The 15,668-nt window shown below is 39.0% G+C and overlaps 2 protein-coding genes and 1 long non-coding RNA gene across 5 annotated transcripts in view; 2 read left to right on the forward strand and 1 right to left on the reverse strand.

The window, feature by feature from the left end:
* The window catches only part of CHUK (component of inhibitor of nuclear factor kappa B kinase complex), a 36,917-nt gene extending 32,406 nt beyond the window's left edge, over positions 1-4,511 (forward strand). Inside the window, 3 exon segments of the mRNA XM_072805702.1 lie at positions 265-398; positions 2,449-2,548; positions 3,279-4,511. Coding sequence (XP_072661803.1) covers positions 265-398; positions 2,449-2,548; positions 3,279-3,308 — 264 coding nt within the window. The 3' untranslated portion in view covers positions 3,309-4,511.
* Positions 6-7,205, reverse strand: LOC140621009 (uncharacterized). Of its 2 annotated transcripts, XR_012020740.1 has the most exons (3): positions 6,771-7,205; positions 2,814-4,868; positions 6-2,014 (listed from the first exon to the last, which is right to left on the reverse strand). It is a non-coding gene; the product is annotated as an uncharacterized lncRNA (long non-coding RNA). The 2 variants fall into 2 exon arrangements; XR_012020739.1 differs by having other exon boundaries at positions 6-4,868.
* The window catches only part of ERLIN1 (ER lipid raft associated 1), a 37,070-nt gene continuing 28,589 nt past the window's right edge, over positions 7,188-15,668 (forward strand). The window contains exons 1-4 of one of the 2 annotated variants that reach the window (XM_072805711.1): positions 7,188-7,345; positions 7,628-7,751; positions 9,641-9,722; positions 13,602-13,648. In XM_072805711.1, the coding sequence (XP_072661812.1) occupies positions 7,639-7,751; positions 9,641-9,722; positions 13,602-13,648 (242 nt within the window). In that variant the 5' untranslated portion in view covers positions 7,188-7,345; positions 7,628-7,638. The remainder of the gene's footprint in view (positions 7,346-7,627; positions 7,752-9,640; positions 9,723-13,601; positions 13,649-15,668) is intronic. The other variant, XM_072805712.1, reaches the window with a different exon arrangement.

Here is a 15,668-nt window from a genome sequence, read left to right on the forward strand (position 1 = left end):
CTCTAGCCCCTTGTTCAACTAGTTTGTTTTTTTTTTTTCTCCAACAAAAGTGGAATGAGAAGGGCAAATACATTTGGTTTTAGTTAAGAAAGGTGGTCAAGGACAGGATAGTTTTGTACAGAAATACTTATAAAAAGGTGAGGATAGTTTTGTGGTTGTGCATCTAAGCACTGGTAGAAGTGTAAATCTTAGGAACATTGTAGGAAATTGTATGCATCAATTGTGGTGCTTGCCTGTAATCTTATTTACTTTTTCCCCCTTCAGACACAGAGTTCTGCCCGGTCCCTCGTAGGATCCAGTCTAGAAGGTGCAGTAACCCCTCAGGCATCAGCATGGCTTCCTCCAAATTCAGCAGAACGTGAACATCCTCTGTCATGCGTGGTAACTCCTCAAGATGGGTGGGTTCACTTTGCAACAATAGATAGTTGTTTTCAAGAGCAGTGGTAGGAATGAGGTAGAGTAGAGCATAGTGGTTAAGAAAAAGTCTTCAGTACTTTATACACCAGGGTTAAATCCTGACTGTCCCTTTTATAATAATGTCCCTTTGTAATAGCCTTGGGCAAATTAACTTGATTCTTTAAATGTTCCCATTTCCTCACCTGTAAAATGGGAACTGTTCTGAAAATTCAATTAGATGTTGTATGTGAAGTGTATGGAAAGTAAATATCAGCAAATGTTACTTATGTAGCTCAATCTAAGTTTTAAGTTCTTTCTCTGTTACTGGCTTAGCAATTCTTTTACCCAAGCTATTTCTTCCATAACCATTTATCTCAAAAGTTATGCTGTCTTTTGGATTTATCATTTTGGGGTCCTTGATCACCTTTCTAATGAATTATTGAGTGTAATCTACTTGATTTTATAACTTGGTATTTCTAAAATCAGGCTTTTTTAAATGCCTTAAATCAGTTTTGCAAATAAGAACTCAAGTGTGAAGCCTTATATTTTCTTTTATTAATTCCTACTCTCCTGCTAAAAGCTGAATGACTATCCATTTCTGTTATTTTTCTCAGCATAAGATGTGCCGTATCCAGAGCCAGTGGCTCTTTGCTAGCTTGTGTATTGTCGCTTTTCTCACAACTCATGGAGACCTCTACAGCAGCACCAGCATTACCTGGAAGCTCTGCCCATAATTAGTTTTGCAGAAGTGCAGCCATGTTACATCACTGCTCAGGAGGTCATGCAGTTGCACATTCTGTACTCTACTTTTATGAGAGAAAAGCACATGGCAGGAAGGAAAGCTGATATCAGGTATTTTATTTTTTTAAAGAAAGCAAGTTGTAGGGTGTATCTTGGGATCGTTAGAGATTTGGCCCAATGTAATACATCCACAGCTACAGCACAGGCTATATAATTGACTTTAGAAAATATTCCATTACTCAGAGTTGAAACAAATAAAATTTAGTACATTACTAACCTTTTTACTTTTGTTAAAGGCATTTAGGTTAGGGGATGCTAATGGTTGCAAATGTCACCTCTATACAGTCCATTTCTAATTTGAGGTTGGGTTGTTAGCAAAAGCATGTCGGACAGGAATTTTAAATGTTTTCCAGTAGGAATACGTTATAAAGTAAAATTGATTTCAATTACAATGTGCACATAATACTTAACCACCAAGGTGGGATCTGTTGGATTCAATTTTTCATCTTTTGAATACGTGCTTTAGAATTAGAATTTAGTTTTGACCTTATAGTGGCTATCATTTATGGCCTAGAACTAATTCTAGTAAGGTAGAGACTGAGGGCTGGTAAAAGGTAAAGGATAGAGGCCAAATGGCAGAGGAAAGTGGGGAAGGTGGAAACCAAAATAAGGATTTTCTTCAAATATAAACTTCCAGAGATTCTTGTTGGTTCTGGGCAGCTACCTTATGATGCTATTTTCTTCTGCTGTCCTCAGAAATCAGCTTGCTTGTTTTCTTTTTCATCGCTGTCATCTGTAGTTTCCAACCAGTTTTCACCTTCCCTTATCTTTGCAGACCAGATTGTACTTCTTTATCTTCACCCTTATATTTGTGTCTCTGGAGTAATAAGCACACTGATATTTTTACTACTTATAAGGAAAGGAAAATATTCCAGAAACAAAAAGATTTTTCATCTGTCTGCACTACAATTTTCTCTCCCACTCCACCCCCCATTAGCATTTTTCAAGAGTGGGGAGGGTAGTTGTATTTAAGTGCTGCTTATATTTCAGAGGAAAATGAGATTGCATTTATAATGGATTTCTTCTCATTCAAGCTGGGCAGAAGCAACAGCTTGCATTAACAAGCAAGACTCTGCCTCTGGGTGGGAGGGATAAGGAAACTGAAGACCATAGGAATCAGCTGCATTGGGGTGCTGGGTTGCAGGGCTGCAGGAGGGGCAGTGATTATCCTGACCCTGAAGACCAGAAGGTAGAGGAAATTTGTATGTCTCTTTGCTGCATTTGAAAAGGCTTTGTTTTTTCATCATACAGGGAGACTATAGTACAAATGATAGAAGAAAATTTGAACTGTCTTGGCCATTTAAGCACTATTATTCATGAAGCAAATGAGGAACAGGGCAGTAGAATGATGGTAAGTTTTATATGGATATGGGTATGTTTTGACTTTCCATGCTAGCCACCTCTGGCATTTGGGATGCATATGGGGAAAAGGAGAACTCAGAAGAAAGAGAAAAGACATTTAAGTTATATCTTTGACCTCAGATCCCAATCTTCTCTTATTCATGGATATACTAGGATTATGTCATTAGTAAATCTTCAGCAGTAGCATTTTGGTCAAATTAAATGAAGGGTGAACTTTTTTTGCAATGTGACCACTGAAATTGAATGGTTTGTACCTTTTTGCTTCAGTAATCAATTTTCTTCAATAAGATGGGGCAGGATTTGTACTGTAACTCAAATATAATAACAGCTGTACGTAAAACAAATAATGTTAACACAGTCAAAATTAATAGAAATATTAAGATTTGGTTACTGTGAATTACTGATTTGTTAAAACTCAGAGAAACCACAAAAAATGTTTATTGAGTTAATTTTACTACAGTTAGTCTCAAGGTCAATTGCTTGTATTTCCTTTCATTATTTACTTCAAATATTTATGAAAACTGAAATATTTTTTCTGAAATATTTTTTTTAATCGGCAGGACAGAAGGTAAAATTAAACTAACTGTAACTTATACTTTGATTTTTCAACTTTTGATTATAAAATGTCCAAACACACAGAAAACTTGCAAAAAGTAACACCCATAAACCTACTGTTTAAAGTCAACATCTAATTATAATTTTTTCCATGCTGGTTTTAGAATCTTGATTGGAGTTGGTTAACAGAATGACTTGCTACTTATTCAGTGTGCCCAAACTGACGGAGATTGTTGCTGCACATGCAGGAAATTTGTTTTTCTCCCATGAAAATACTCTTCAGACACCAACAAATGGAAGAAATGGCTATGATCAGAAAAAATGCAAGATTTTACAAGCACGGTATTTCGACTTTGGGAAATTTTAACCCCTAAACAGAATTTTAACCCGTGAACAGAGAATTTTAAACAAGTCAGTGGACTTGTTTAAATATGATAGCTACTTAAGCATATCATGGCAATCCATTTGTCTTCAAACATGATAAAACACTTAACTGACTAAAAACCATCTTTTACCACTAAATTTTGGGCATAAGGCCAAAAGTATCATCGATATGCAGAAAACAAAACCTCAACTAATGTATGTGTTGTAAGTAAAAGTTGTTTGCCTGTTTTTGTGGGAGAGATTGGTCTCAAGTAAAACTGTATTTCATGAAGAATAAACTCTACCTCCTTTTGTTGCATTCAGAAATGCTCTTCCTGGCAACATAAGGAGTTGACTTAATTTTAATTTTACTGCACATTTGATAATATCCCTTTCCTATAGAAGGAATTGTGCATCTGTGCCTTTAATAAGTTGATTCTCATCTTGTTAAATGTGCTGTGTGTATATGTATTTAAGATGTACATTTAATAATATCAAGAAGATGCCTGTTAATTTATAATGTGTTTGAAAACTGTTGTTTTTTCATTTGTAAAAATGGGTCATTTGTTTAACGAATTTTTCATGTCTTGTCCTACAAATTTATAAAGATCTGCACTCCCTTATCTGTAATTCCAAAATCAAAACTCTGAAAACAAGGTTTTTCATAAGCTTGGTAACAAAACTCATTTGCTTGAAAATCTAACCTGAACTGACATTGAATCTATTTATCCCATTTAGTGTGAATATTCATTTATTTTGCTGTGGAAATATTAACATATTTGATTATTGGGAGTGGGATGGGGCTGCCACAGACCCTGCTGGGTGTTTATGTAGTATGGTATATGCACTGAATTACCTTTCTAAAATCCAAAAATTTCATAATTCTGAAACATCTTGTCCTAAGGGTTTCAGATAAAGGATTGTGGATCTATCACCTCATTAAATAATTTAGAAGGTATTATGTGTTTTTAAAAAATGTGAAATGCTTTTATATTATAGTTTTCCACTTTGTGTATTAAATGATTTTTAAATTACTTTTAGAATCTTTATTCATTTTAATCAGATTATGATAGGTTTGAATATGGTTTAGGAAAATGTGAAGATTCCATGAAGTGGAACTGAAGCACAGAATATAACATCATAGGCCCTCAGTGTACTTTCCTTAGGAATTAAACAGGACTTACAGTAAAAACAGCATTGGGTAACTTCTTTTAATATAGTCTTTTCTTCTGAGATGTCCTGTCACCACTGTGTCTAAAAACCATGCTCATATCTTGGTCTATAAACCGAGGTCTTAGTCACACCATCCTCATTTTGCTAGTAGTGCCGCTTTACACCATGGATCTTGGGGCTGTCTTCTAAATTTTTACTCATCTGATACTACGGTTTCTCTAAAAATGGAAATTCTGTCAGCTATTTTGACAGGCAGTCTATCTCTTACTTCTCCAGTTCTAGAGAGTTTTAATAAAACATGTATGGGTACCTGCTGCTTGGAAGATGATGAGCTAGATGGCAAGATCAGAAACAGTTAACTATAGGCAGTATAAGAAGAATGCTTATCTGGGAATCTGAACATTGCAAGCCATCCAAGCATTGAAATGATTGTTGAAAGAATTTATTTAGATGATTGTGTATTTTCTAAATATCACTGTGGTAACTGATAAAAGAGCTATTATAGGGTGTGGCTATTATATGGTGTGGCTGGGGTGATATGGGCAGGTGCTATGAGTCAGAACAGGTTATAGTGAGAGATCACCTAAGACTTATTTCTGATGTGTGATTGACTATTTTTTTATTGGGGCACATCTTTTCAGAGTTGAATGGCATTTGTGAATGTCTACATTTCATTCTTTAATTCCAGCAGTATTATGAAAAATGAAGAGAATCCATCTAGAAAACTGGAACAAGTTGTTTTTCCTTCTTTTTGCTTTCTGGAAATTAAAATAGCTAAGTTTTGCTGATATCATTTATCTGGAACAGACAAGGTCCCAGATATTTGTAGGTAATTAAAGTCTTAGGAACAATACAGGTAAGTGCATTTATTGAAGGGAGACGGCAGAGTGGCCTGGGAGGGCTTGCTACTTAAAATCCTATTTAGGACTTCCCATTTTCACAATTACTGTCTTTGTAACCTTGTGATGAAGTTTTGGAATATAGGGGAGGTCCGGAGCTGACAACCAAGAAAGAATTGAGAGGTCTGTGGTGCAAAGTGGTGGTTTTATTAAAGCACGGGGACAGGACAGAACACGGGGACAGGACAGAACCCGTGGGCAGGAAGAGCTGCTGCCCCGGGCTTGTGAGGAGTAGCTGATTATATACCTGGGAGTTGGGAAGGGTTTGGGGATAGCATACTCTCTAAGGAGTTTGGAAGCAAGGTTTCCAGGACCTATTGTTGGGAAAAGATCATTTATTACCGTCTAATAAAACCTTAGCCATGAGACCCTTCAGAAGTGTATCCGTGGGCCATGTGCTTGGGGGATGATTGCCAACATGATTCTTGGAGGGGTTTAGAGATAAAGTTTCTAAAGGAATTTTTACATGTTAAGGTAGACTTACAGGATCCGGGGGGTCGGGCTAAGATTGCCTTTTGCCCTTAGCAAAGTATTAACATTGAGGCGGTTGAGTCTGTTAAGGAATGTCCCTCTGACTGTTCCAAGGACTTCTAAGTGCTGCCCTGGGCTTGTGCTTTGTCCTCAGCTAGTCCTCTATTCCCCCATCACTTGGGCCTGCAGTTTCTTAACCACTTGGCTTCTCCGCCTGCAATCTGTCTCCACTCTTAGCCATTCTGCAGACTCACTGGGCATAAAGTACTGTTTTCTCATACATCCCCGCCCAAAGTTACACAGCCCTGCCACGATAATCTCCCTTGCCCAATTGTCCCACTAGCCTTTCTGGGTTTACAGGATTACTGCCCAACCTACTTTAAATATGCCGCCTTTTATTTCCCTTGCATTCATCCATCTCATTCCCATCTCTACTCTTTAATTTTGTCCTTTTCGTTTTTAGTAATGTATGTATACAATCCATAACAGAAGACTGCGGTTAGGGAAAAATGAAGTTTTTCTGTTCTCTAGTCATGCACCTCCCTCTCCCTGCGGAAAAAAAAATGCATGCAAACCTTTCAAAATCTGGGCTTGGCCTAGCCTATCCCATCCTCCTCCCCCCCCCCCCCCCCCCACACACACACATCACACTCTGTGTGCTCAGCGCATTCTGTTCCTATTTGGAATGACCTTCATGAAGCCCTCACTGGATCAGTATTCTGGCACGTTAATCATTACTCAGAAATACACCTGATGACGAAAGATGTGCTCAGGCTGAAGATCCTTCTCTTCTGAGTTTCCACACTACTTTTCCTGCAACAGGTCTACTGCTCCTGAATTCGCACAGGATCCGTGCCTGAAACACGTGCTTGTCATACGGTTTAAACCACAAAAAGACAAAACAGCCACCACACTGAGAGTGCGGGAGTCGGTTTCTGCCCAAGAACTAACTGACCAGTCCCTCATCCCAGGCGCCACCTCCTTTCCTCTACACCGCAGCTTACTCCCGACGGCCGACGTCCCTTCTCTTCCAGAGCAGGAAACCAGCATTGCGCAGACAGGAGCGCACGTACCTCCGACGGCGGGAGGCCGCGAGAATTTTGTCCCGCCCGCTCTCCGTCTCTCTAGTGGCGCGACGAGCGCTGCGTCGGCGTGCGTGGCTGCGCAGCCGCAGTGCCGGCCGAGTGGGCGGGGCCGACTGTTGGCGGCGGTTGGCGCGGCCCGGGAGGCGGCTGCACGTGCGGGCGGGGGCGATGCGTCACTGATCCGTGAGGCGCGGCCTTAGGGTCGGCCTCCCTCCGGAGTCTGCGGCTGGCCCCTTCTCAGTTAGTGCCTTCCGCCGAATTCGGGGGGTGGGGGGGGAAGAGGCTATTGAGAGAGGGGGTGTCAGGACGCTCAGCGAATAGGGGCGGCGCACGGCCCGCTTCGGGCCGAGGGGTTAGCCAGGGGGAAGTAGGCTGGGTGAGGAGAGAAGAATGCGGGACAAGGGGCGCGGGACTCCCCGGCTCGCCCTGCGGAAGGACGCCAGCTCTCCGGAGGGAGGGTGCAAACTGGAGGGGGTGGGCCTGTCACTCACGGGGCTGGGGATCCTTTCCTGCCTCATGTAGGAGGAACAAGGATGAATATGACCCAAGCCCGGGTTCTGGTGGCCGCAGCGGTGAGTCTGGTGGTTGTCCTTCTCTACGCCTCCATCCACAAGATCGAGGAAGGACACCTGGCCGTGTACTACAGGTGAGCGGCTTGTGCAGGCTTCTGGGCTTCTGAAGTAGGTGGAAAGTGGGTCTATGAAGTCGTACCCTCTTGCGGTATCGGGGAGCTCTCCAGGCTTAGGAAGCGATTTTCGCCCCAGCCCTGTGGAAGTATGGGGGCCGAACACCCTCTAGGTACTGGACGGTTCCGGTGCTCTGTGCATTTTGTGCGGACGTTAGGACTTCTCACAATTACTCCTGGTAGACGGCAAATTCAATTATCTGTTGGGGGAAAACGAAGAAGAAAGAAAGGCAGTGGTCACCGCACTGTGACTGAAGAGGTGGATAAGTCATCGTTATATTCCATACAGCTGTACAGGCTTTGAGTTTGTAGAGATGTCACTTAGAAACTCTGGTCCTGTTTGTGGTTGTTCTTAGATTTTTTTTCCTCTAATAGCCCCTAGTTAAGGGTTTTGGCTTAGGAGGCCATGACCTTGACAATTGTTCTATCCCTGGACCTGGAGAGCCGTAAATAGGGGATTGAGGGGCTGTCCTTCTCCCACCTTACCCTTTCTTTTCACGTTGAGGGAAGGAATAGTGTGGGATGTGTTGCTCTCTAGGTGAGGCGGTATAGCTTTTCCTTCAGCGTAGTTACAACCAGTTCCTTTTGATGTAGACAGGGTACATTTTGGAGAAATTGGAATTATGTATTTGAAAGAGCTTCAACTTTCTGCTTGTTTTCATTATCCCCCAAAGCTCGTATTTCCACTTTAACATCCTGAATCTTAGAAACGGTCTTCCCTGTTTGAAACTAGTGCTAGTTTCACATACAGTTTTAGTGATAGGTCTTAGCAGTGGAGATCTAGCATAGCAAATGACAGAGTAGTCCATATTCCTATCTAGTTTGGCTTTGTCTTTCTGACGGTTAAACCAAAGAAAACATTTCAGGATATGGCTCTCAATTAGGGATGGACCTCAGCTCATCTTTTCTTAGTTATGTGTTGTGAATTCTTTGCAAACCTATTTATGTTTTCAAGATAAGAAACTAAGTTCTATGAATTTACTATTCACTCTGTAAAATAGGACTTCTTTTTTATAGTTGCCCCCCAAAATGCCTCCTTTGTAGAATTTCTAAGATGTATGTTCATATTACTCACATTGCAAAATTTGCTGAATAAGTCCACACTTATGAACCATTTATTTATAGTCTTATACCCTTATCCTTCATCTTCCCATGCTAAGTTTTGTTTTTGTTTTAAGATTTTATTTATTCACGAGAGAGGCAAAGACATAGGCAGAGACATAGGCAGAGGGAGAAGCAGGCTCCATGCAGGGGGCCTGAAGTGGGACTCATCGCAGGACCCCAGAATCACACCCTGAGCCAAAGACAGATGCTCAGCCACTGAGCCACCCAGGCGTCCCGGTTTTTGTTATTTTTTATAAAGACTTTATTCCTCCAGTAATGTAATATAGGTAGGTAGAGTAAAAGAGTCTTAAGCCTCAGAAATTTTCTTATTCTCTTAAAGTTTTTGTTATCTTCTTTTTTCAGTCTGGTGACTATATTATGTTTTGATCTGACTCACGTTATGTACAGTTAAACTACAGCAATTAGAGGCATTAGAGTTTTTTTCCCCAATTATTTCTCAGAACCTTAAAGACCAAGGAGAATCCTTTGTACCTGAGAGCAGTGCCAGAGACCCAGAGGTATCGTTGTTGGAGCTTATGAAACAAGATGTAACATTGGCAGTTTAATTTGATCTTTCCCACCTTTGGCAGATATTTTAGGGGCCAGTAGTTGTTCATCATGAGTAAATCATATTAGTGGGGCTTTAGTAGGTCAGTAGCATGACTAAGAATTTATCACACCATTTTAGAATTGGAAGGGGAATTTCTCTCTTTATAATCTTGTTGAATTGAAACATCTTTTCGCAGGGGAGGAGCTTTACTAAATAGCCCCAGTGGACCAGGCTATCATATCATGTTGCCTTTCATTACTACCTTCAGATCTGTGCAGGTGAGTGATTCCTAGGGAAGCCCCCACACTGGATAGACAGGTGTGACAGGAACAGTTACATTTGTGGGTGGAGATGGATTTCCTTATTGCTTAAGCAAATGGTGATACTTAAACACAGGAGTTACAAAGTTCAGAGTACAGTTGTCATAGCACAAGTTACAATTTTGAATCCCCTCACTCTCTTGAAGTATATTAGAAGTATGAGCCAGGCAGCTTGGAAGGATTTAGGACTTCCTAAATTCCACACCTATATAGTGCTGTGCAGCAGGGTTTTTTTGTTCCTGCTGTCAAAATAAAAGCAGGACTTTGAAACACGACTAGAAATACAAACCATTGATTACTTCATTTAGAACGGTGTTTGGTTTCCATAGAGGCCAGCTCCTGGACTACTGTTAACATGGAGGATGTGAATTTTTTATGCACAACCTTTCTGCTGCACATTTTTGCCTGGGACATTAAACACAATTTTGTGTGGAACCCTAGTGAATGTTCTATTTTGACAGCATTCCAGAATATATGAAATAAGCATCTGTTCACTGAAAACAGTATCTTGCCATGGGAGACACTTAGTAAATATCTTTTGATACAACAAGATGACAAAAAAGGTTTAGATCATGACTACTCTTACAAGTGCAGTGTGATCATAAATCTTTGGATTCCGAAGTTTGTGTATTATCCGCTATTAATTTTTCCGGGACTCAGGAAGATTCAGTGTATTTAATCTTATAATTTAAATCTAGGCTTCCTACTAGTGAGAGTTTCATTATGAATACTTAAATCCCCCAGATTTCCTTCCAGTTCCCTTTTAGATGGCTTTGGGTAAGAATTGTGTCTGTTGAAGTGAAATGTAGTGTTCTTTCCCTAGTCAGACTGATTTCCATATTGTTTTCCTATGTTTATTTTTTTCATTCTTGCCTTGGTTCATGTTGTCACCTCTTTTCTCACTATCTCTCCCTTCATTACTGCTCTCCTATCTCAATCTTGCCAGCCTTTTGAGGTTTCATTGCAAATCCGTCTTCTTCTAATCTATAGCTCGTAAAGTCTGTATAGTAAATTTTGGTTCTTGGTCACATTTCCTTTAATAATGTTGTTTGTATTCTCTAAGTTTCTTTGTATGTTTTCTTTCCAGAAAGTCTCCAAACTTCCCAAAGCAGGAGTTGTAAGAAAATTGTATTTCTGACCTTTCTTGCTTGTGGTGAAAGTTTTTCAATTGAGCTAACTTCTTAGGAAGCAATATGGTATAGTGAACATGAGGCCAGGAACCTGGAGACTTAGGTTTTGGCTCTGTCACTAACTGGTTATATGACTTTGCAGAAATGATTTAACCATTAAAGACTTCAGTTACTCCTCCTTTAAAGGGTTTTAGTTACATGAATTTACCAACAGCCCAAACAGTGATGATGTTATCGGTGGCATCCTCAGACTTTTTTAAAATCTTGTTCAAAGCCAGCCAAATCTGTTTCTGTCTTTTTGGAGCTTATTATTTTGAATCCTACTGATGCAGAGACATATCAAAGAGATAGAGTCAATAAACATTAAAACAGATTTAGAGGTTAACTACATATGACAGTTTTATGGTGTATATGTACATAAATAGTAATAAGTTGTTATAATTACACAAAAATAGTAAAAAGATTTTAGTGTAAACTAATATACTTTGCATCTACAAAATATTAAAGGCCAAAGCCAGTGTGGCTGAATAGGAATGTTCTTTATAAATGATGCAGTAACATTCTAGGAAAGAAATACATTAATAAAACTCTTTTAAGAAATTGTTCTTGTAAGAATGAGACATAAATTTATTTTTAGGAATTTTTGGAACACATGAGAAGACAGCCTATATAAACAAATGGCTTAACAAACTTGGCATTTGAAAGGAATATATTAGTAGCATCTTGAGAAATGTGAGATCTTGCATATGATACTAAAAATAAAAAAAACCTGTGCTTAGAGAAATATGAAAACTTTCACCCTTTATAGCATATATAACATAACCAAAGACTTAACTTTTAAAATAAATGTTCCTCCTGGGAAGATAATTTTGGGGATGATCTAAAAGAACTCAGTATGTGAATATAGGATATTAAGTAGAGGATTTAGCATTTCAACTCTTTCCTAGTTCTTGGCTAGGTGATATCCTCTAGGTTAAATAGGGATGTATATTAAAAGCTGATGTGGGATATGGAAATTGAATTTGGTTGATGTTTGGAAGGAAATAAATTGAACTCATCTCTTCATAAACTTCCCTCACTCTGCCCAGAACCTGTGGCTTGTATTTACTGTTCCCCTAATCTCTCAATCCTAGAGTTATAATCTTTTCCCTCTAGGAATGTTCTGTGCAGATGCTTACTACATCCTTCCTGTTATGTCTCCTGAATTGACAGCTTTCAGTTTCCGTGGCCTTTACTAAATTAATTAATACTTTAGCTCCCTAGATGGTTTTCTTGACTCCAGACAAGATGGATGAGTATCACATGTAAGTACATCACATATAAGCACAGGAATTAAAGGAAAAAAAATTTTGAAAGGTCCATTTTGTGGCTATGTGTAAAATGGACTATGGAGAGCATAAGCCCCCAGTGGACATTCAGAGCCCTCTGTCTAATATCACATTCTCTTATCAAAATTTGCACTCCTCTATATTGCCTCTTTTGCTCCAGGCAAGCCAGCTTGCTTCCTATCATCTCCTATGCATGCAGTTTGTTTTCAACTTTGTATATTTGATAAGATAGCTCCTTTTTTTTTTTTTTTAAGTTTATAAAGTTTTAGTAAACATTTCAAACAGCTGTGTAACAAACACACCAGAAATAAAAGCTCTAGAATAGCAGTCCGGATGTTCTACAAGTGTGGCCTCATGGGCTCATTTCCTAGATGGACGGTCTTCAGTTCTGTCCTTTGCCTGGACTTCCTCCCTTCCCACTCAGGCAAAAGAAAGATGGATGATTTAGACTGAAAGGACAGCCATGTTGGTCCCCAGTAGGTAGGGGCCAGGAGAAAGTCTCATTTGCCAGCACTTGTTAACCAAAGCACAGAAAAAGCAAAAAGCAAGTGACAGTCACAAAGTCTTCCTATATATTCTTCATAACATATAGTCTATATTCATGAGACTGAAGGAACACCTGGCATGAGAAGCTATTAAATCTAAGATGTGGTCTCTGCTTCATCTTTCTCATTTTTTCTCCTCTAGACTTGGCTTATAAATACTTTACCAGAGAGAGCTTTCCAAACTATTATTTCACTCTTTATCATTTAACTTAAACAATTCAGTTTATGCTCTGTTAATTTTATACTTGTTATAGATTGCTTTATGAGAATTGTATCTCCTGTGTTGGATTGTGAGCTTTTTAGAAACAAGGACCGTGTTTCCTTTTTGTTTATATTCCATAAAGTAATATTTTGCTGTCTCCTTAAATAAGGTTTGGTGTGTCCAGAATATGCAGTGGAATTAAAGTTTAGAGCACTAGTCCTAATGATAGTATCTTTGTGTAAGCCATGCAATTTCCAATCCCAGGCCAGCTCTAGGCAAATAAGAGACTTAGAGAATGAACATTGAAACTTTCAGATTGAACATTGAAACTTTCCAAGTGCATGCCTATATACTTCTTTCCCTTTCTGAATTTCTTTCCTTTCTTTTCTTTTTTCTTTTCTTTTCCCAATGCATCTTGATTGGGACATTAGTTATAAAATATTTTGTCTTGTTTTTTCACGTCTACTAGAATATGAAAAGAAATTACTCTGATAGCTAATCTTTGGGGACTAAAATTGTAATGGAGCTCTTCTGTAACTTATCTCTTAGCAGTTCTCTGGAGGTTTTCCTCTGGGACCAAAGTTCTTTGACTATGTGTGTCCTGAGTATTCACGAAATATTTTTCCCCCCAGACAACACTACAAACCGATGAAGTTAAAAACGTGCCTTGTGGAACAAGGTAAGCTTTCCCCTCGCTTATCAACCTGCCTTTAGTTTAGATGGAATTTTTGTTCATAAACTCTGGTTATTTAAACGTCTTTCAGATAGACATGATAGTAATCCATGTCTCCTGAGTTTTCCATCTTAGAAGACTGTGTATTGGAAAAAAGTAGTTTTGGAGCTTGGCAGACCTTAGCTTCATGTTATCAGTACTGCCACATCTGCTTTATTGACTTTTTTTTTGGGGGGGGGGGGATAGACTTTATATTTTAGGGCACTTACAGGTTCATAGCTAAGAAAAGGACAGAGAAAAAAAAAAAAGAAAAGAAAAGGACAGAGAGTTCCCATATAATCCTTGTCCTCATACATGCCTGTATTGACTTTGTTAAGCTTAGTTTCCTTGTTTGTAAAAATCAGATAATAAGACCTATCTTGCAGAGTTGTTTTTTTTTTTTTTTTAAGATTTTATTTATTTATTCATGAGAGACACACAGAGAGAGGCAGAGACATAGGCAGAGGGAGAAGCAGATTCCCTGTGGGGAGCCCAATGCAGGACTCGATCCCAGGACCCTGGTATCATACCCTGAACCAAAGGCAGACACTAACCATTGAGCCACCCAGGTATCCTTATCTTGCAGAGTTATTGTGAGGATTAGGATTAGTGTATGTAAAGTGCCTAACTCAACACTTAACTCAGAGTAGGAACTCAGTAACAAATAGTTTGAATGAAATCTCACCTTGTCATCTGTACTACTAAATGCCATCTAACAAAGATTTTTTTTTTAAAAGATTTTATTTATTTACTTAGCAAGCGAGTCAGGGGAAGAGCAGAGGGAGAGAGAATCTCAGACAGACTCCACGTTGAGTGCAGAGCCTGACACAGGTCACAATCTCATGACCTGAGCTGAAACCAAGAGTCAGATGTTTAACCTACTAAGCCTCCCAGGCGCCCCCTAAATGCCATCTAATTAGAAGTTCTGGTTCATTAGGTCTGGAATTAGGTTCAATAATTTGCATTTCTAGGAGAAGATTCTAGGTGATGCTCCTGCTGCGGGTATGTGGACCTTACTTTGAAAGTCTCTGCCCTAAAGAGTTTAGGGGGAGAATAGCAGGCAAAACCCAAATTATTTCTAGAGTATAATCAGTATATTGAATTGTATCAAAACAAGAATGTAATAATCAAGGTTTTTTTTTTTTTTAATGTTCTATTTTTTGAATGACTAACTTATCAGTATTACAAACCTGTAAAAGAGACATGAACAGCTATGGAAGGACAGAAATGCTTGTAAAAAGGGAGAATTTCCCTCTTTTTTAAGTTTACGTATTTGATACTAAGTTCTTCGTAGGTCTTTCTGTAACACTCTTGTGGATTCCCTTTAGAGAGGACTCAAAATTGGCAACTCCTGAAATTTGGGGTAAATTTTATTTTCACACTTCCCATATACTCTCAGATTTTTTTCTTTGAACAGGTGTTACCCTTTTTTTAATCAGGAAAAAAATGTCCTAAGTTGTTAGGAAGACTTAGTTGTTTGGTTTCAAAATCTCTAACTTCATGAGGCTCATGTGTGCATTAGGGTCTGTTCTGATAGGCCAAGAAGTTAGGAAGCCATTAATTAACAAGACGTATCTTTCTGAAGTGTCAATTTTACTTAAGAATTTGGAGGAAAATTCTTTTTTTCATATTAGAATAAATACAGATTAAAAAGTAGATTGTAACTCTTTATGATTATAAAGTAAGGCAGAAAACCAAAAAAATGTCAGCCCATGGATGACCTTCATACCTCTTGGGAAACTGTTTTACTTGGTTCTTTGATGGAAAAGTTTGAGAAGTGCACTGCTTTAGCTGTTGGCTTCAGTTCATAAGGGCAAAGTGCTAAGTAGCCTTAGGTTACAGGTTTAGTCTTCACGTGAGCAGTTTGATTATGGCAATTGCAGAGGTGAGCCTTAGTTGGGAGAAGAGCCAAATTAAGTGTGTGGAGGGGACATTTGAGTGATGATTGAGTGGTGGTTAGTAGTCATTTTAATCAACAAGTAGTTGT

The sequence above is a fragment of the Canis lupus genome, chromosome 29 (assembly GCF_048164855.1).
Source record: "Canis lupus baileyi chromosome 29, mCanLup2.hap1, whole genome shotgun sequence".
Classification (NCBI taxonomy): Eukaryota; Metazoa; Chordata; class Mammalia; order Carnivora; family Canidae; genus Canis; species Canis lupus.